We start from the raw sequence: 21248 nt of genomic DNA, 5'->3' as shown, positions 1-21248 counted from the left end.
AGCTCAGTATCATTGCAGTTTCACACTCAAGTTTATGACATGGAGGTCAAAAGGCTGAGGGTCGGAGGTCTTCGGACACAAAGCGGAAATGTTTATGCTCACACACTCCAGCAGCCTGAACACAAGCCAAACAAGAGTAGCAACACATACAGTAGTTTTACACAAATGAATTAGAGCATTCATGTGCCCAGTCTCTGACATCACATTGTCTTCCAATTCATCAGCATCCCATATGAGAGATGTGATGTGATTGTACAAATTAACGTTTCATTTTTTTCCCTTAACATTGCATAATGAAACACCTTAATGCTTTTACAACAGTCTTCGAACCACAGTTAAAGCAGTATTAATCGCTTTTACATTGCATCCTTTTGTCTAACCCCAAAGTCAGCTGGTTATTGTTTTTGCTTTATGGGTTATTGTGCACTACTAAATTAAAAGCATAACAAATTTAAGTTTTAAAATATTTCCCTGTAAAGATACTCTTTCTATCCACACACTACACTGTGCAACAGTGCAACATTCCGTAAACACTCAGACCTATGGAAAAAAAAAGAACAATTAAAAACCAAACATAAGCGAACAAATCAACCATAAATGTCAATAACAGGTAAGTGTGTTTAAAACATCTCAATATTAGTAAGTACATTTGAATTCACTTGTGAGTTAACTTGTAGTGTTTTTAAGTTTAGGACCCTGACAAACTGTTTTGATTTCTTTTTTTTCCACACCTGATTCTGAATTAAGTAAACTGTTTCACATCCCTCACAGAGAAAACTTAAGTATTGAGTACAGGTACTTATCACATCTAGGAGGTATCTTCAGTGCATCTCAGAAAATGTGTCAGTCTCATGTAAAAATGTCTTCTCATGGAGACTTGGTTTTTATGCATCTTAGGCAGGACTGGACTAGTGGGCTACACAGGTGGTCAATTTCACAATTCAAGCAACTACTGTCAAACACATTGCATCTGCACAGAGGCTGTACCCATGTTCAGCCACAGTATCACAAACTGCCCATGACTGAATTACAGTACACCCTTCATGCTGGGTTAACATCATTCACACCACAATGTAGCACCACTCCAAATTAAACTGCGCCAATTTTGCCTGGTGCATGAGGGCAAGAAAGGTCTCGTCAGAAAAGCTGTACATGCTTGAGTCTCCCATCAACCTAAGGCACTGTCTATACAGAGTTCTCTGAACCAAGCTGCTCAGGCTACATGTCACCAGGCCACATTACAAACTCTCATCAGTCCATGTTAAAGCTAAATGTTTCCTCTCGTCAAAAACTGGACCAAATTATTTGGAGTGCCTGAGACTCACTCAAACAACCGCTTACTTTGGAGTGATCTGCTGTGACTAGCAGACACTGTGGAATGCCTGAAATATGGAAGACACGAACTTGATGAAACTACTCCTACCGCTAATCAAATAAAAGTGGAGATGCGTACGCACAGAGCTTAAGCTGTATCTCTGCCCACCATTCAGGCAAAAGTGTTCAATTCAATGAAGGGATTATGACCAGCAATTTTCCCATGTGAGTCAAAGCTCTACCAAGGTCAAGCAGATGTTGCGGACCACTATCATCTCACTCTGAAAATGAGGCAAATGAGAAGACAAAAAACTCAAAAAGCTCATCATGACATACGCCTGAACAATTTTAACATGGAAACAAAATTCATGATTCCCATTGGTATCCTATGCATGGTGATAAGATTACTGGAGTTCCTTCAATGCAATCTGCATATTTTTTTTTCTTACGCTGGTAATGCTGCAATACATCACAAAATTTGAAAAAACAAGAACATTGAAAGTTACAGTAAATAATTAACTGTTAGTGTGGTTAGTGATATATCCTCTCAACAGTAGCAATACCGTTCGGTGTCATAGCACTTTGTTCTACGTACATGCGCTGTATCAATATATCAAGTAGCATCCTTCAAAGGCTGCCATTAATATGTACTAAAGGAAAAACAATAAAAGCAATGAAAACATGTGGCAGTGTTTTTCTTGAGTCTAAAACGGAGTTGTGTTTTATACCCCTAAAACAAACACTGATGTTCTAAAAAAAAAAAAAAATTGCTTAAATACTCATACTCCTTATGAGTACAAAGGAAATCAAAGGAAAATGCATTTGCTTGACCCAGACCTCTGTGGGACAGTGGTGGATACTGTAGGCAGCCATTAAAAATCTTACAAATAGAGAGGAAAAATCACACACAGTCAGTTTTTCCAGTCATGTGAAAAACTGCACAAGAGCACTAAGAGTGCACAGGTATGAGGTGGATTTCATCTCGGCTGACATTACTGCAGTCTAGGGGCTGGGTACAGGACGTTAGTTTCAATGTTTTCGGGATTCAATACTCTTTAGTATATGGAGTGTATGGTGGAGTGAACAATAATAAATCAGTGGGAACTGCTAATTCCTTCCCAAGATCCAAATGACTTGTCCTTCAAAGGCAGTTGAATGGGAGAGAGATAGAGGGAGGGAGACAGGGGCAGGTGTGGTGGTGGTGGAGGACGGCATTTTCACAGGGCAAAGAACAGGATGAGGACAACAAACAGAATGGCCAGGAGAACACCAATAGCACACCACTGCCGTCGGTCTGCAAAACAAGAGAAATATGATGAGAACCCTGCTTCAACTGTGGGGAAAAAATTATATGCAGAAACAGTGAGCATTTACCATCGCAAGGCAGAGTGCTGTTCTGCCTGTGTTGTGGGGCCAGTTGAAAAAATACTGATATTTTTGCATTGCCTTTTCCCTGTGTACGACCACATATATTAAGAGCATTGTGAGGAAACCACTGTACAGTAAAAATGTATTCATGTAATATCAACAACCCCCACAAAATAAAACTGACAGGATGTCCTAACAAAAAAGGTCAAGATTTCATCTTATTTCCTGTCACTGTACCAAGCACTTCCTGTGAGGGGCACAGGTCAGGTTTCCTGGGGCTTCAGGACAATGCCTTTTTAGGACGTGCCACGCTGTGAAAGCCACACCTTTCCTTCCTCTCAAGTCAGCGCCCACTGCGGACTGCAGGAAGTCTAGCTCAGAAGCACCTTTCAACAGGAAGTTCTTGACTGACTTTTCTCTCCCCTCAATACACGCTAATAATCAAAACCACACTTCAACATCCATTCCTTCCCATATTATTAAACATGGCATAGAAATCAGTTGAATTGTACTTTATTTTGATTTTTCTGTTAGTTAAGGTCTGTAAAATTATATTACACTCCTTTGAGTGTAATATAATTCTCTTTGGGGGCGGCAGTGTAGCATAGTGGTTAAGGAGCAGGAGCAGGACTCGTAACCGAAAGGTTGCCGGTTCGATCCCCGCTGGGACACTGCTGCTGTACCCTTGGGCAAGGTACTTAACCCACACTTGCCTCAGTAAATATCCAGCTGTATAAATGGATGACATTGTAAAGAACTGTAACCTATGTAAGTCGCTTTGGATAAAAGCGTCTGCCAAATGAATAAATAAATGTAAATGTAAATGTTTTGCTGGCATAATTTGAACAGTCTCCTCTAAATACAGCTCTAGCACATTTTTTAAGTGTGCCCACCAGTAGGATGAGATATTATATGACATGACCTAAGGCAACAAAACATTGTAGGGAGGTGGCCACTTATCCTGTTTTTCATGGCACTTTGTGTTATAATATTAACTGATTAATGGATGCCACTAGCTTAAAGCAACACTTGTCATGTCACTGAACTGCTGCACAGGTTGCAGCTGAAACGGCACAGCAGGTTTGGACCGCAGCGTGGGACAGCACTCACCACTGGTCATGTGGGAGACTTTAGCAAGTTTCTTCATGACATTGTCGAGTCGTGACTGGGTGTTGTCCATCTCATGGGAAAAGTCATCCAGCATCCTACAGATCAAAAGAACACAGCAATCATATCACACATGCCATAAGATAAGCTGGAAAGAGCCTTAGGGGTTTGCGTATGTAGCAGACAGATCTGCCACATGAGGAGAGCCCGCGGCTCATCAGTAAAGTCCCGAGGGTCTGTAAGGTGCTCTGTGAAGCTGATCCTCCTGTCTAGCCAGCTAGTAAAGAGCTTACTGGGGTTTTACGCTAAGTGCACGCCATCCTGCACTGTTTGATCTTGACTTGAAATCCAAAATCCAGTGAGTGACCAATGAGGCTCTTCTCTGGTAGTGGCACAGCAGTGTAGCCATGTTCTGGTGTGGCGCAATTTACAATCGCACACATTAGCATGGAAACCAACAGACACACGGGAAGGTATGAAAGTTGCTTCAAAGCCGCAGTTACCTCCGGGTAAATAAAACCTGAAATACGTCTATGCAGAGATGTGGCACCATGTCAGCTGGTTAGTGTGATGGGCCAATGCAAGAAATTACAATATTAGGTAATCTAAATCAATAATGAAATTAACAATTATACTGTTGCCTTACCACCACCTCTACCTAATTCCTCACACCCACACTAATTCCTTAAATTTTCCAATAGCAGAGTCTCATTTTTCCAAACTTATCTCACTGAATAGCAAACTCACACGGCCTGCTCATCCAGCTCCTGGCCGATCCTCTGTGACATGTTCTTCAGTACCCCAATGGTGCCAGAAACCAACTCCAGCTGTTCATCCTGCTGCTCTGCAATCAACTGACACACACACACACACACACACACACACACAGAGTCAGGATTGCATTCATTAAGTACACACACTTTAATGACATACACTTGGGAGTTGTCCCACTAGTAGCCAATATATACATATATTTTCACACATGCCCCTTTAGAGCAGTCCAGAGCTTGTTGCACCATGCTGTTTAAAGCAGTTGTGTGTAAACACAGCTCACATTGTGGACTCCACCAATTTGACACAGTTCCAAGCATAGCCTTGGAGCAGTGGAAAGTTGACTTTGGATTATGACAGGAAATGCCTCCCGCTGATTTACCTGTGGGTCCCACATTGTTATAGTGATAACAACAGCAAGGACAGGAAGTAAATAAAGCGGACTGTGGGACCTTTGTTATTTGGTGTTCTGTATTGCTGTGCTTAAGTATAAATTCAGCAGAAATGATCCCACAATCAATGGAGTGAATTGGAGAGTTTAAAAAATGAAAAAAGGCAATATAGCCATTTGATGTCACAGAAGTAAATTTTAAAAAGATAAAGGTTCAACAGTATATTGTATGAAAATCAATAATACACCCATGCTTGAACACACATGGACAAGCAAATGAGCCACAACATACAGACATTCTGATGTGGAAAGGCCGCTCTCCCACTTTTCAGCCATTACCTGCTGCTGGGACTGCTGCTCCTCGATGAACTGGGAGTTGGCAGTCTGTAGCTCATGGTCCAGCCGGCTGTATTTGTCTGCCCCTGGCTGCCATACTGAACCCTGAGACACACTGTCCCCCAGCAAACCCTGAGAAAGCAGAGGTGGTAGGGGGGACAAACGGCGTAAGGTTTGCCTTTGGTAACACGTACATGTCGTTATTCATCTTAATTCTTAAAGGTCGCAGATTTGTAAGGCATGATAACTTCTAGTTCTGCTCTTATACTACAAACACACACTTCAGATGTAGAACAGCAAAATCAGAAGCATTGTTTCCATTGTGGAGAATCAGGTTGCAGCCAATCAAGTCATACAAGACAGTAGTGGAAGGTCCCTCCTTGGTAGTAGTCAGCTGTAGTTACTGCAGTCAGCCAACTCTGTGCTGGGCCTGTGGATGCTGCTCACTCTCTACAGCCACATCCCTACAGCCTGAAGCATGGCTTTATTGCACCTCCATAATATTCACCATGTTGCTTCTTGTTTACATTCTTTCATGAATTATGCAAGACTCAAAAACACAAACTGATGTCCCTATGTTGCCATCCACAGCAGTACGCTCCAGCTTCAGCAATAAGTGACTGCAGCACATGGTAAATGTGTGCTGAGAATGTTTGCTAAGAGTAAATCTGAACAGCTCGACTAATATCCCATGTTGGGACAACAGACAACACCTGGTCTCTTTAAATGAAGATTATGTGGGTCTACTGCTACAGTGACAAGCTTCAGTGTTTCTCATTCATTCTACCCTCTTTGTTTCTTGATTTCCCCTAACACCCCCCCCCCCCCCAACCGACCCCCACCACCACAAAAATAAGGACTCATCCATCACCAACCTGTCGGGTCTTCTTCTCTGACATTGCTTGGGCCACTGGATTAGACATGCTGTCTTTCATTTCCTGAGAAGGAAAATGATTTAAAATACAAGCATTATACATAATAATACCTTCATAAATTATGCTTTTTAATTAATGAGACTTAGGCCATATTTATGTTAGTTAATGAGAACTCACAAATTTACTGCACAGATTTCACAAGGCACTCTTTGAATTAAGCTAGTTGAAATGAGTACTACCTACTTCTGGCCTCAACCCATCTTTACCCTGGCCTAAACTCACCTTCACAGTCTGCCGAGTGCTTGTGATGAAAGCTTTACGTTTGGTCAGCTCCACGGTATCCAAGTTGAACTTCCTGGGGTTCGACTCAACAATGCTTGAAACTCGTAGTTAAGGGCAGATATTTAACAGTTCAATATGTAAAGACACATTTCTGTAACATATTTGAAGTGGCTTTCATTATCAACCTACGTCAAATGATAGTTGTCTTTATCAATACAGACTGTTTTAATATTCAGGAATTACATCACACCTCTCCTCTGATCTATACTGCAAGGATATTGATAGTCTCATCTAGGTCCTCCAAGTCCCACTCAATGGACCTCAAGCTGTTCCTGAGCTCATTGGTTGTCCAGTCCACCTCTTCCTTGGAGGCACTGCCGGGATCCTGCAGCAGCTCGCTCCATCTCTGGTGCAGGCCTTGTGCTGTGTTCACAGCCTTCTGCACCTCGCTGAGCACAAGTTCACAAACACAGGTGAGCAAGAAGGTGAGAATAAACAGACAATAAACAGGTGAAACAGGTAAATAGCTAAATAAATCAACGCTGTCGTGGACTGATTCTGTTATAGACTAACGTTATTATATGTATACTAGGTATCAAGAAACCGGTATATCGCCAGGTAGTTAGCTGGCGATGGCGAACCCAAATGTAAGTAATTTCATTGAAATCAAAATCAGTTTCAAAATCCAGTAACCTGTATTATTTGTAGCAAGCAATTACGTACAATTACAGATTTAAGGGCTTGGCGGACTAGCTAGCTTGCTCGCCAACGTTAACCAACTAACTAACTAAAAATGAAACTCTTTGCTCCGTCCAAAAGGAACCGACAAGTCGTAATCAATTAGATGGTAGACTGTTAGCTGAGGAAAACAACAGCTGGTTATCGACAGGCATCTCGAGATGGTTAGCTATATCCAAACGAAAGAAACAAAAGGCTTAATATGCTAACGTTAGCGTCTTGTCGATAATGATCTATCTAAGACGTCAAAAGGCCAGTACCATCCAACTTTTTCAGTTATCTAGAGCAGTCATTTTGTCGCTGGTGGAACTGCAGTGCCAAATCTGCCTCGACAACGTCTAGCTTGCTACCCACAAACAAAGCCCCACTGTGCTAGCTAAGGTAGCTAATGCTAGCTATCTAGCTAAGGTTCTTGCATAAGCTTTGGTTATCCAGTGTTAGCTATCTTGCTAATCTGGATGATTCCTTACCCCTTCACAACGAAAAACGGATCCTCCATAGACATTTTGCTACTCAGTTGCTGTAATGTTCATGCGGTAACCTCATGCTCCGATAACAGAGCACGCTGGCCTTGTACGCCTCAATTTACAACTACAAATTTGTAACAATTTTTCTGTTTACATGAAGACAAATGTCGCCTTCCTTTTAGCCTCCATAGCTAGGCAGAATAATATCCGGGTCGGAGGTCATGTGACCTGACACTGTTGGACGAAATGCATACTGCTGGTAGCAACAGTGTTAACAGCTAACTGGTCATTCTAGGGCATAAGTGGCAAAGAAATTGCGACAGTTGCCTACTATAGAAATGTGTAATTTTTGCCATGGACGACCAATTATTTATTTATTTATTTATTACAGCTGTGTTAGGACTATAGATATTTGGGGGTATCTGAAACTGTAATTCTTTTTGGAAAATAAATAAATAAAAACACATGCATCATAGGTATTAGTAACATTTTGGCTGTCACATGGAATCAGTTCCGTGTTCTTATATACTTATGGAATAGTCTGGTAGAGTTTTTGCAGTTTGAGAAGAGTGTTTTATCAGAGACCACTTAATTTTTCAACCAACCAAAAAGGGCTCATGTTACACCTCTCTTAGTCTCGCTCCACTAGCTCTCTGTAGCTACCCGCATCATGTTCAAGGCCTTGATGCTCGCATAGAGGGTGACCAACAAAACTGCACCTAAGTGCCTGAACTTGCTGCTGCAACCCTATGCTGACTGCTACGCTTTGCCACCGAACGGCGCCTGGTGGTCCCGTCACATTGTGGCGTTAAATGACTATCCAGGACTTTCTCCGCCGTTGTCCCCCAGTGGTGGAATGAATTTCACGCCTCATCCGTTCTACTGAGTCCCTCCCTGTCATTCAAGAAACATCTGAAGACACAGCTCTTCCACTCTCACCTGAGCACCTGAAACACTTCCCCCTATCTCCTACTAAACTATATTTTAAAAAAAAGATGTAATGGTTTGGCTGTAATAGTTTAACATAATGGTTTGGTTATAATGGTTTGGCTGTAAGAGTTTAACATAATGGTTTGGTTGTAATGGTTTGCTTGTAATGGTTTGGCTGTAAGAGTTTAACATAATGGTTTGGTTGTAATGGTTTAACCCACTTGCTAGCTTTACCTCCTAGTTGGTACCTCGCCTGGCCAACCTTTGGAACTTTGTCATGCAGTACTCCTAATATTGTTGACTCTCTATGGTTTTAGCTTGTGTTGTATTGTACCTCACTTGTAAGTCGCTTTTGATAAAAGCGTCTGCCAAATGAATAAATGTAAATGTAAATGTAGCACTTCATACACTGTGTAATATTGAATGAGTACAACTTTGTTATGAACTACAGTACACATTTTGCAGCCTGCGACCAGAATTAGCTTTGTCCCTACCAGATTTATGGCATCTCTGTATGGCTTTCATTCCCACTAATTAATTCCATTTGTTGGGCTTGGGGAAAAACATGAAAAAAGGGGAAAAAGTACAATTCTTGGAAAAAGACTAAAATAATTAGAACAAGATGTGGCTGTTGCCTGACTGCAGAACCCATCCATCCAACCAGCTTCCACTAAGATTCTTGAGGAACTCAGCAAAGAGTGAGGTCATATTAGGTCAAGATGAAAAAAAAAAAAAAAGCAAAAAGCTGGTACGCATTTATAGAATCTCAGCACAAGGGCATAGAGGGTGCCTTCGGGAAAGTCTCACTGGTGGAACTACATGTGCGTCTTATGATGGTAAAGCTGCTTTAGCGGAGAGCTGTCTGAGAAGCTTCTTTGCACAGGCCCTCATAGCATGACACAGTGTGTCACTCATACTAGTATGCTGCAGAAATGCTGTTATTCAAATGTAGACCACTAAAACTAAAGCAACTGTAGGAAAAAAAGAAAAAAATTGTGTCGTCTTTACTTCATCGTAGACATTTCCACCACACCTGTTACAATTGACAGCAGTGCTGTGGTCACATCAATTATTAATACTGCTTCTTCCCTAATTAGACGGAAACACCAGTGTATGCGCCAATGCTTTGTGACTGTGTGTTGGACACACTCTGTGTATGATCAGAATGGATGCTTTTATTGGTTTCTCCCTGGAGAGGCAACCATGCAATGCTCAGTTATCATTCCTCAATCTGTATGTTGTACTGAAGAGCTTGTTTCTCTGTTCTACCTCCAGAATGGAAATTCTTTGAAACATGGTATGAAAGTAATTAACAATAAGCCTTGTTGTCTCAAAAGTTTTCACATAAATTCCAGTATTGAATGAGAAAAAAAATGTTATTGATTAGACCAGCAAAGCTCCAAACCACAACAAAAGCTTTGAGTAACTTTTAGGTTTAGTTACATTAAAATGGGAGAGTTTGTATCACATATATCCAAAACCAAGGACAATAACAACATTATAGAAAAAATGAGAACAAGAGGGGTAGGGTTTTCATCAGTCTGTGGGAGGTTAATACTGCCTGATGTAAAAATAAATGGCACCACAGAGCAAACAGACAGGTTCATCCCTAGTTAATTGGCCTTAATTATTTATAACAGCTGCTGTGCTGTGTTTGGGGAACAGAGGCAAAAGGAACAAGAGTAATGGCGTGTGGAGCTTGTCAGATTCTGACATGCTGCCTTCAGAGTGAAGGCTGATGCCAGTACACAGTGGGGTTACAGTTCTAGATCACTAGCCATCCAAAGCTTCCTATAAGCACTCTGAGCTGCACATACCTCTTGATCTAGTTTGAAATGATTCCACTTAACTCACAAATATAGTCTTCCACTACTGTTCACTTTTCTCAGAATATGTGTATATCTGGATATGTCATTCTAATCATCTCCCCTCAAAAAAACCACATAACTGCATGGTTTGCCTTGTCACTTTTCACAAGTATACATCATTACGAAATTGTATAACCATGTTTCATTGAAAAATATGATTTCCAAATTCACAACTGAGTGAAACTCAGTTACGCAATGCTAAGATAATTTTGTTTTCCTTTTGTAGGCACCCTGTTACATTGCTCTCAGGAATGTTTGGAATGGAGAACTGCACAACTCTGCAGCTCACAGCTTCTGGTAGGATAAATTCATCTTATTAGGCCAAAGGAGCTGTGGCATAGGTAACATGATAAGCAATTTCAGCTCACTTTTTAGGATGACATCACCATTGTAAAATGCACATGGTACAAATAAGGGTCATTAGCTCTCTGTTTTCTCAACACCTGCACCAACTGCTGTGTCTTTGCCCATTGTGTGATCCGAGAGAACTCTTGTAGTTGGTTTGATGGACAGCACCCACACAAATGTAGGTAAACTCACTGCCCTTCTCAACCTCCAGAAAGTGATGTGTGTTCTGCTTTAATGCTGAGATATGCACTGGAATGAGTCATCACTGAACTGTGAAAGGAAGTGAAATGCTTTCCTGACAGGTTAGATTAAACTGAAAGAAAATAGTAATTGATAGCAGTATGTAAACAACCAGAAACTGGATCAAAGAATCTACCTCGAGGAAACGAGTTGTGTGTGATCATATTCAGCAGTGATGCAACTCATAAGAAAATTAATGAGTTGATGTTAATTTAAACGCTACCTTTTGTACTGCGTTCAGACTGATCGTCGCTGTATTCCTGTTTGTACAGATTTTTTGCCAAATTTTCACAAATTGATAAATGTAAATGTAAATGTACATAGCTTGTTTCTTGGAAGGGAGGGTTCCTACCAAAAACGTGTAAGGTCCTTCATTACACTACAAAGTTCCTTACGTCACGTTTGTCCCTCCCAATGAGTGTTGTTTTTAAAATTAGGATATTTTCAGTGTCCTCTGCCTCTGCTAAATAGCATCGTCCTATTTGCACAACAGTTATTCTACTACAACTACGATAGTTTTACTAGACCGATTACAACATTTCAAAGAAAAACCCTTCCCCCCACACACGCTAAGCAGCCCCTTGAAACAAAACACCTCCGTCGCCCCATCCTCCCCCCTCTCCTGACTGTTCCATTCACCACGAGCATTAAGACAGAAACCGCAATGTAGGTCTCATTCGCACAAAAGAGTCATGTGACTTGAGTGAAACAGACAAACCATTACATCAGTCCAGGAAGTCTGCCACCAAAATAAAAACACTCTTAAAGGGGAAACACCGGAGAGCGATTGCAGTGACCTAAAGCAGGCATACAAACCTCGACTTCAGACCACTAAACCACTGAAGGCGAAGATTAGAAACAAGTGCCCCAGTTATAAAAGAGTTGCATGATATAGTTATCTAAATTCATGTTTCAAACCCTTTGATAAAACTGTTAGAATTTCTCCAGCATGTACAAAATTGATGCCAAGAAACCAAACATTTATATAAACAGAATTTATAAGAATAGTTATAAGAATAAGAATAGAAAAAAGAATAGTCTTCATGTTTAGAAGAAACAGGCAAGATTGTCATTTAATAAAATAAAGGCATCGTTCTCTTACATGGGTTGTGTTGGCTAAATTATAGAACAAATGATGCACATCGATCAATATTTAGTTTATAAAATTTGGTGCATGAGAAATATAAACTCAGAAACCCAGAAATATCATTACCAGCTGGCCCTACTACTGTGTAATGTAACAGCTATGTTGGAAAAACTGTATTTTGACGTCTGCAATAGTTACAGTAAAGTATCATTGGTATTGTGCCTGAGTCCATTACCACTTCATATTAAATGTAATTTCTCAAAATGACATTATCAGGTGTTGAAATTTCTGTCGTTCACGACAATGTGTTTCCCTTTTAAACCACTCTCCACGTTAATATTTAAATCGAACATGCCTCCAGCGTGTTCAGCGATTGGTCCATGCGGATTTGGCGGGGCGTAATTCCAAACGTTTGTGACAGAGAGTGCGTGTTTTCATTGGCTAATGCAGCAACTACGTATCACTATATATTTGTGTTAAAAATAGATTCGGTGTCATTTTCTCAGAACGGTGTTGGAAGGTGGAAGGGATCGGATGGTAAACGCTTTTTGATTTAATCTAAAAGATGAGGTTATCAGTTAGTGTTTATTTGTAAATGAGAACGAGGAAGTACTCTCACACTCATTAAACTACGCTGGTTTCTAAAACAAACAAATACGCCAAATACAATTTACTAGCTCGGTACCTGCGGCGAAGACACAACTTTTAGCTAGTTAACCAAGTTTCTAATATTCAAAGGTAAATAACGGACATTTTAAGAAGGAATACTTTATTTATTAACATTTTTGTTTGACTTTACTTGAACTGCCCTGGGCATTGTGCATTCAAGTGAATCGGCAAAAGTCTCACTCAACCGCCGTAAAGACAGCACATTTTCGACGCACTTGAGAAGCAAAGTACCTATTAGCTGGACTGCGAAATTGGCGTATTAGCGACTTGCTTTTTCTTAAATTCTATCTGACGTTAGCCATCCTCAGGCTTCTTTAAAAGATGGAATATAAAGTGGAGGCTCATCGAATTATGAGCATTTCTTTGGGGAAAATATATAATTCTAGAGTACAGCGGGGCGGAATCAAACTACACAAAAATCTGCTAGTCTCCCTGGTTCTTCGGAGTGCTCGGCAAGTGTATTTGAGCGACTACTACGGCGGTGTTTGTCTGAACGCCCAGCACGTTGAATCTAGGGAGTGGGGAGATCGGGAGATAATGGACTCGGATCAAGACAAATTGGTCCCCGAGGCTTCTGACTGCTCAGGACCGTCCCCATATAACGCCCGAGATGAGACTGTGTTGCGTACGGCAGAGGCGTCAGAGATGTCAGACCCCACCGTGCAACTACAGGCTGAAGCAACTCCGTCGACCAGAGAGCGTCCGAGCCAGGAGGAAGCGGCAAAGTCGGATTACAGCTGCCAAACGACCTCGGAGACGGACCGGGACATGGTTTCTGTGGGTTCCACAATCGGCGGCAGCGAGTTACCGGCTGCTGCTACAGTTTCGACAGAAAATAACACTGGACTGTCCCCAAATCAGCCAAAAGAGGACAGAGAAAGTGCTGGCGACTGCGAAAGGGTGAGCGCCAGTAGCTGCATAGTAGCTGCCCGTGGATCCGATTCCCAGGAGCCCACATCACACCACCCGGCAGCCACGGTTTCCTGTTGTACCAGGAAAAGAAGTGCCGAGAAGTCGCCATGCACAGCTTCCCCGTTGAAAAAAACCAAACTGACTTCTACTTCTACAACCCCCGCTTCCTCAGTCAGTGAAGGCGAGGGGACCGAGGAAATGGACACCAGTAATGTATCGAGTCTCATCACAATATTCGGTTCCAGCTTTTCGGGGCTCTTAAGCAAGGACGGTGCTCAGACAGACACTGAGCCAGAGGACGGTGACTCAGGGTCCGGGCAAATCGGCTGTGAACAAATGCTTAAGAACCTTAACCCGTGGAGTACCGCCATTGTAGCGTTTTAATGTCTACATTTTTTTTTTTTTCTACATGTTTTTGATTTAAGTTTTACCTATTTGGGAATGTGAAGATGTTTTACACATGAAAATGAAGTGATCCCTCTAATGTAATTAACTATTGGCTGCATATTTGTTTGGGGCCCCCGAATATACGTTCAACCACGTGGAGAGACAGGGGAAGCAGGTTGTACGAGGGGCTTCCCCTTTGCACCATACTTCAGTTGCTCGCGAACTTTGCCTCACTTTTTTCTGTTCAGGCATGTTTGAAGGTGTTACCACTGCAACTGGTATTGCATTCAGAGGAGGGAGAAGTATGATGACGTATCATTTTCGTTTAACTTTACGTGAACGAGTTGGGTAAATAAAGCTACTTGTATGGTTATTTTTGCACAGTTCACAAATCAAGTGAGTCAATGCGCATTTTGCAAAACATACGAGAGTTGACATAATGTAATTGTTTCAATGTGTGTGTGTTTGAACAGGTGTTTAAGAAATGCTCTTTGAGATGTTCAATCCAAAGTCGATGTTACAGGACTCAGAACGCGAGGAGATCGGTGCTTGAGCCATTTGTTGTCATACATATGGATGAGGTCACAGATCTCTTTTCAATGTCTTTGTTTTATAAAGACCTGTATATTTGTACTGGTATACTTGTACAGATCTTTTCATGTCTTATTCTTCTAAATCTCTGTATTTTGGTATTTGTTATCAATCGACATTTTATTGGTGTGGGATACACACGTATTAAATCGTTCTGAAAAACAATTTGTTTGTTGCTCTCATTTCCTTTTAGGTGGTTGGGGGACATTCGTGCATGGTTGTTGCAGGGAGGTTGGGGTGGGGGGAATTTTAGGCAGGTTATGTTGTCCCCGGGATTGACGCTTGAAGGAATGAACCACATGTCATCTTATTACGCAATATATGGGAAAGTTTTATAGTTAGCAGTTGTAATTGTTCACCTACTTTTCAAAACGATTGATAATTGAGGTTGCCTATTCCTTAATTGGTCTCAGGGATACATTCCTTAAGTTCTGTACAGTCTTAAACGGGTAATGATTTCCTCAGCAGTACAAATATTGACACTAGCTTTATATGGTTTAAATTACAGAACCAAACTTGTGTTACATATTTTGATGTGGACATTTTGTGTGAGATCTATGGGCATACATGACCCGCATTTTTTACAAGAAATACAGGTGAGTGTTGATGATTGACAGCAGATGTTGCATGCACACGATGGGTCTGGGCAGTGTCTTCCTTTCGCTGACAAAAGCACAACAGCTAAATCCTGGATTACAAAGGCCACTCCTAGTACAGACATTTTAAGGAGAACCTTTTAACTCTTGGTCAGTTTGGTTTTTACACCATGCTGTTATAAATTACCTATTGAGGCCTGGAACATGCCAGGCCAGCAGAACACTAGGATCCAGTTTAGCCTCTAGTGTGTCCACTCTGCCTAGAAGTTTGTTGTACGGCAACCTTGCTTGTGCTGTTCATAAAGCTTAGCTCCTATGTGCACACTAGCTGGTATTGCTAGGGTCACAACGCAAAAAGGTGAGCACCTGCTGATGAGCAATCCTGTTTTTTTTTTTTTTTTTAATTCTTACTGGTTTTCAAGGACAATGAGCTGGAATGTCTCATCTTTTTTTTTTGGGGGGGGGGGGGGGGGGGGTTATAGACATGAAGTGGCTAACCTTCATTATTCAAGATTCCAGCTCTGTTTTTTTTTACAAGTACTTTGGATTCTGCCCCAGGAAGTTAAACACAACACAATGAGAACTGAGGTTCTTTATTAAGAAATATTGTAGTGGGACACAAACCCATCACATGTAGCTTGATAGCGGATAGATACAGCAGTGTTGAGTTACATAGGTAAAACGTGGCACAGCCTTTCACAGAGGTGCTGAAGTAAAATGCTAAAGTATGTTACACATGCTCCCCTGCCTGCAGCTCTGCACTCAGCTCCTCTGTGGATAATTGTAAGATTGTCTTGTATTTCAGTGTCTCAATCTCTTTATTTCACAGCTACCAGTAAGTCATTGAGGAACCAGTAAAAGACAAGCCAACTGAAAGTATGGTTAGGCTTTTGAAATAGTTCTAATATTGACATTGTAGGTAATGGTATGTTTTGCCTTTAGAGTAACATTTAAACAGGAAAATGCTCTGAATAAACAAAAAAGTGTTACATGAGTGAAAGTGTGATTTACCGTACGTGGCCTCTCATTTTGCTCCCATGTCCTGTACGGCTGCATTCTTTCACACGGACTCGGTGGGGTATTTATAGCCGCGTTCCTCAGAGACGGAGCAGAAGGCGAGACCAAAGCTGACGGATCCCTCCCTGTTAGCAGGAGGAATGTGGGTCGCTGAGATCCCAGGCCTCCGAGGCAGGAGTGGCCCTGAGTCAGCTGACTGAGAGGAGCCTGAGCTGGGTTAACAGGACCACATAATGTCTGTGGTGTTGTAGGCCACTACAGGTGATGTCATGTTTTAGTGTCTTTTCAGGACACATGTTTATTACTGTACAAAAGAAGGGGGGGGGGAATCTAGTCTGACTGAAACATAGCAGTCAGTTCCACTTGCATCTCAATGGCCTTTTCTCTTCTTCACATATTGCAGACTCATGGAAAATCTGAAATTAAAAGATTTGTTGGTTATAGAACCATTCCCTGTTGAAGGTGAAAAAACATTTGGTTGGAATGTTGGGCTGAGTTACACATTACATTATTGGCATTTGGCAGGCGCTCTTATCCAGCGTGACTTACATATGTTACGGTGTTTACATGTTACCCATTTATATAGCTGGATATTTACTGAGGCAATTCTGGGTTAAGTACATCACCCAAGGGTACAGTAGTAGTGCCCCAGTGGGGAATTGAACCAGCAACCTTTCAGTTATGAGCCCTGCTCCATACCACTATGCTACACTGTCATTGTAAAGACCTGATAAAAATGGTTAATTTAACATAATCTATTTTGTTATTGACACAAAGCATTGTGTGGGTAATGAGGGGTGACCATGCACGCAGACACTACCAGGGCCATTGACGTCCACACACTCTTCAGTGTGAAATATCACACACCTTTCCATCTGAATGAGACCCAAGGATGATATGAAGACTGGGGCAGTAGAGTGACCCAGCAATAGTGTGGTCACTCTCAACATCCTGCTGGCCAGCTGTTATAGCCTCTTATAGCCTCCTACCTTCTTGTGATAGCATCACTGTGTCAAGAAACAAAACCACAATCATAGCAATGTGTACATGGACAAGGACTCCAGGAACAGCTATTTTGTTACAGGAACTAAACAAAAAAAAGTCCATTATAAGTCGCTAAAGTCCAACATCAGGAGCTTGCAAGTTGCTGTGTTTGAGTTCCACAGTAATGGTTCAGAGATCCATTTCACAACTTACTCATCTAGCAGCCTTTTCATGCATTACAGATACCAGTTATGAAGAGGTGTGTGTGTATTTGTTCTCTCTCCGTGTTTATTGTACACAAAGATGATGTCAAATTGAGTGAGATGGACAAAGCTCAGCTGACACTCATGCTCCCTACGCTAAAAAACACCCTCAAGACTTCAAGCATGTGACTGCCTCAATTGGATGAAGTGGAGCATGCTGGTAAATCTCCTCTACACAGACACAGAAACAGGCTCCTACACAGACTTGATACAAAGACTGTCTCTCTATCTCTCCCTCTCTCTCTCACACACACACACACATGCACACAAAGACAAAGAAACTCTCATTCATTGACAGAGTCGCACTCAAGGCTTGAATGGGGTCATTGTCTGTTTAAATCGACTTTGTGAGCCTTGAAATGAAAAACCTAATCAAAGCACCACAACACATGAAAAAACATCTGCTGTCAAAAAATCAAACCAGCTTTAACACACTTTACTCAGCTGCATGAAAGCTATAAACCCTCTTTTGCATCTTAAATCATTGTACTTGCCTTTACTTATGGGCCAGCAGTCCAACTGTTGGATTAGCTATATTAACATGTACACTGACACAGATCTCTGGATATATGTATGTTATTAAGTGACATTCCCTAAACCAACTCTGTTCTGGTCTTCAAACCCAAGAGCAATTGTGTTCACCTCAGACTTGACCAGGTAAAAAGAAAAACAGTAAGCAGATAGCTACCAGTTAGATCAGTCTGAAGTGTGTAGCATTTGACAGGTAGGCAGTTTCATTCTTTCCCAATCCCCACTGCAATCACATGGACAAAAAGGGGAAAATACCTCACTTTGGCCCCACTATTCATGCCTGTGACCCCCGCTGTAACCCAGACAAACTAAACTCTTTGTTTATCTTGGGAATCTGTGGGGGACAGGAGGCTAGAGAAGAAAGGGTAGGGAGAGGGAGGGCAGGGGGACACGGGCTGTGGGGGTGGGGAACTGGGGACAAGTGACGGGGGAGGGGTATCCTGGGAAAAATGCCAGTGTGGGATCAGTGACAGGGTTGGGCTTCCTGAAATGGGAGTGGAGAGAAAGCGGGGGGTGGGGGGGTATGTGAAAGGCGATAGCCTACAACAAGACCAGACATCTCCAGGAACACACACACACACCACACACACATTCTTTTTCGCAGACAAACACACACTACACACTACACACATCCTTGTTAAGAAAAAAAACACACACAAACACATATCGTGCACACTCTTGTTCAGACACACTGAACACACACATTCTCATCCAGAAAAAAAAACATGCATATTCTTGTTCTAGAAAAAAAAGCCGCATATAACACGCAGACACACATGCAATGAAGTAGACAGGCGCCCACACAGGAAGCACGTATAATCAAAACCACCTCTTGAAAGAGCTCATTCATACGGTTTCAGAGGAGCCGGGAGTAACGGCCTGTTCCCAATGGCAGTTGTCTCTGGGGGGCTCTGCAGGTTTCAGGTTTCCTGTAATGAGGGACTCCTCCGTTGTGTGCGTCTGTGTTTTCTGCAAGTCTGGACATGCTCAGAGAGAGGGACAGCCAGAGCAAGGGAGACAGGCCAAGACAGATGGGGAAAGAAAGAAGAGAGGAAGAAAGCACCTTTATTTTTCTAATGGGACATCTAGTTGCTGGCGGGTGGGGTGTGTGTGTGTGTGTGTGTGTGGGGGGGGGGGGGGGGGGGGGGGCTAAGAACAGCAGCAGTGTTTAGTCTACACACATGTCCGTATGTATAGGTGTGGCTAGGAGAAAGACGTTGCCCTGCATTCCTGTGGTTTGGTCTGTTGTGCAGATACTACACAGAAGTGAGTCAGCACACACAGTTTCATGCCGGTAAGTAAAGGGAACAAGTCCACATGAGTCATACTGATAGCTTCATTTCATTTATCACAAATTTTAACATATGATTCTATCCAGAATAGGGGTACCATCTCTAGTTATGAGAAATCTGAGAAATGGGAATGACTTAACAGACATTAAGACATACTTCTCTTACCAAGGTGATAACTGAAAGGCCTTGTTAAGAGTGCTTTGTGTGCAGCTAAAAGGATACAGGCTGCAGGTAGTGTAAGAAGTTGGTGAATTGGCTAATTGGTATTTACTTATTACTGACTTAAGCCGTTGGTGCTTGACGTGGCTGGGGAGGGAAGCGGCTCTCGTTTAATACTGCCGGATTCCAAGGCTGGAGATCTTTTGGCAACAAACACCGCAGAGAAACCCGAGGGTTACATTAGATTAAAGGTGAAATCCAAACCAAACCTTCAGCCAGATATTCCACAATGGATCATTTATTAATACCCATTCACTGTGTCTCCTCGCTGTTATCTCCGCTCCAGTTTACCCTCTCTTGTGCAGCATGTTCCTCCGGCCTCCTTTGCATTGTCTCTCAGTGCTTTCGTTCACTCTCCCTAATCCCGGTCAAACATTAAACTCACAACACACAAGATGCTACATCTGACCTTTGGAGCTCCACGTACAGGCTGAGCGTCATTAACCCAGTAACGTTAGTAATTAGGCTTTTCCAGTATCCCGAGTCCATCCCTTTTTGGTTGAGTTCCGTGTTTAAGAGAAAATGTGTAACGGTCAGATGGCTGACGCTTCCTAGCAGCCCTAGTGAGAATGTGGCAATGGCAACAGTCATCCACGGAGGATGCATGAAAAGACAAACAGATATACGAGGCACACATTTGTAGAAATCCTTGACAAAAGAACACATGGTGCTGTTGGCTGGTTCCAAAAGTGTCTCTCACTCGAAGTGTTTAAAGCCAGACTGTTGCTAAGGAAACAAAACAAGCTCAGCCAGAACAAGGGAGAGAGCAATGTGGCTTAGTAACGCATCAATAACAAACAGCAGTGGCCACTATCAAATGCTATACATGCTTTTACAATATCTTGCCCATATTCATGCAAATATATCCCGCACACACAATCTTTCACGTTTTCTGAGCCCACACACTTTCTCATTTTTAGTAAGGTTAACACTGTGTCTGGTGGTCGTATGAAGTCAAATCTTAAAAGAGCAGATTATCTGAAACAATACTTGTAACCCTTTTTCAATACGTGTGTATGTTAAATATTCAGCATAGTTTAAGGCAATCTGTATTCACATCTATGTTCCATGAACTTTGCGAGTTGGCACTCCTCCCTCTCTCTCCCCTGTCAAAACAGAGGGCAAAACACAACGTCATAGTGCTTAGCAACAATGATGTAACATAATCCCAACCATTTTGTAGATAACCTTTTTCTCCTCTTCAATCATGCAACCACAAAACACATGGGCATCAGTAACAGCAAAATGTTTTCTGAAATCTGAAAATATCCTATGCAGAAAATATTGTTGTGTATGATTAGTGACTATAGTTATTATTGGTGACTATAGAAGTGCTGGAGCAATGGAATGGTCTGGAATAGCAGTGGGAGTCTGGTAGCACTTTGGATGTTTACCATGTAACTGCTTTGTTGCACTGTTAGAGAACTTCACAGTCAGCGTGCATGTCCATATTGCAGGGTGCTATGGAGAGCATTCATGCAGTCTTACAGTACACTGGTGAACTTGACACTCTGATTAGGGGCCAAGCAAACAGACACTTATCTCATCTGACACCTGCTCGGGAAATGGTCGAAGAATAACCCAAAACTGCACCACCCCATTAACGGCCCAGTCCAAACCGTCATTGAATAGCAGACCTCCCTGGGAAAGTGATGAAACTTGGGC

General features: G+C 42.0%; 2 protein-coding genes across 2 annotated transcripts; one reads left to right on the top strand and one right to left on the bottom strand.

Moving 5' to 3' along the window:
- Nucleotides 1–7836, bottom strand: stx6 (syntaxin 6). The gene is made up of 8 exons (XM_036521194.1): nt 7653–7836; nt 6724–6893; nt 6445–6539; nt 6163–6225; nt 5291–5419; nt 4537–4643; nt 3793–3887; nt 1–2608 (listed from the first exon to the last, which is right to left on the bottom strand). The coding sequence occupies exons 1-8, from the start codon at nt 7685–7687 to the stop codon at nt 2532–2534; spliced, it is 771 nt and encodes a 256-aa protein (XP_036377087.1). The 5' UTR covers nt 7688–7836; the 3' UTR covers nt 1–2531.
- A 4795-nt stretch (nt 7837–12631) lies between these two features.
- ier5 (immediate early response 5) lies at nt 12632–14099 on the top strand. Its single transcript, XM_036521756.1, has one exon. The coding sequence runs from the start codon at nt 13113–13115 to the stop codon at nt 14085–14087; it is 975 nt and encodes a 324-aa protein (XP_036377649.1). The 5' UTR covers nt 12632–13112; the 3' UTR covers nt 14088–14099.
- The last annotated feature ends 7149 nt before the right edge of the window (nt 14100–21248 follow it).

Source organism: Megalops cyprinoides, chromosome 2 (assembly GCF_013368585.1).
Source record: "Megalops cyprinoides isolate fMegCyp1 chromosome 2, fMegCyp1.pri, whole genome shotgun sequence".
In the NCBI taxonomy this organism is placed as follows: domain Eukaryota; kingdom Metazoa; phylum Chordata; class Actinopteri; order Elopiformes; family Megalopidae; genus Megalops; species Megalops cyprinoides.
This window is presented reverse-complemented; position numbering and strand designations above follow the sequence as displayed.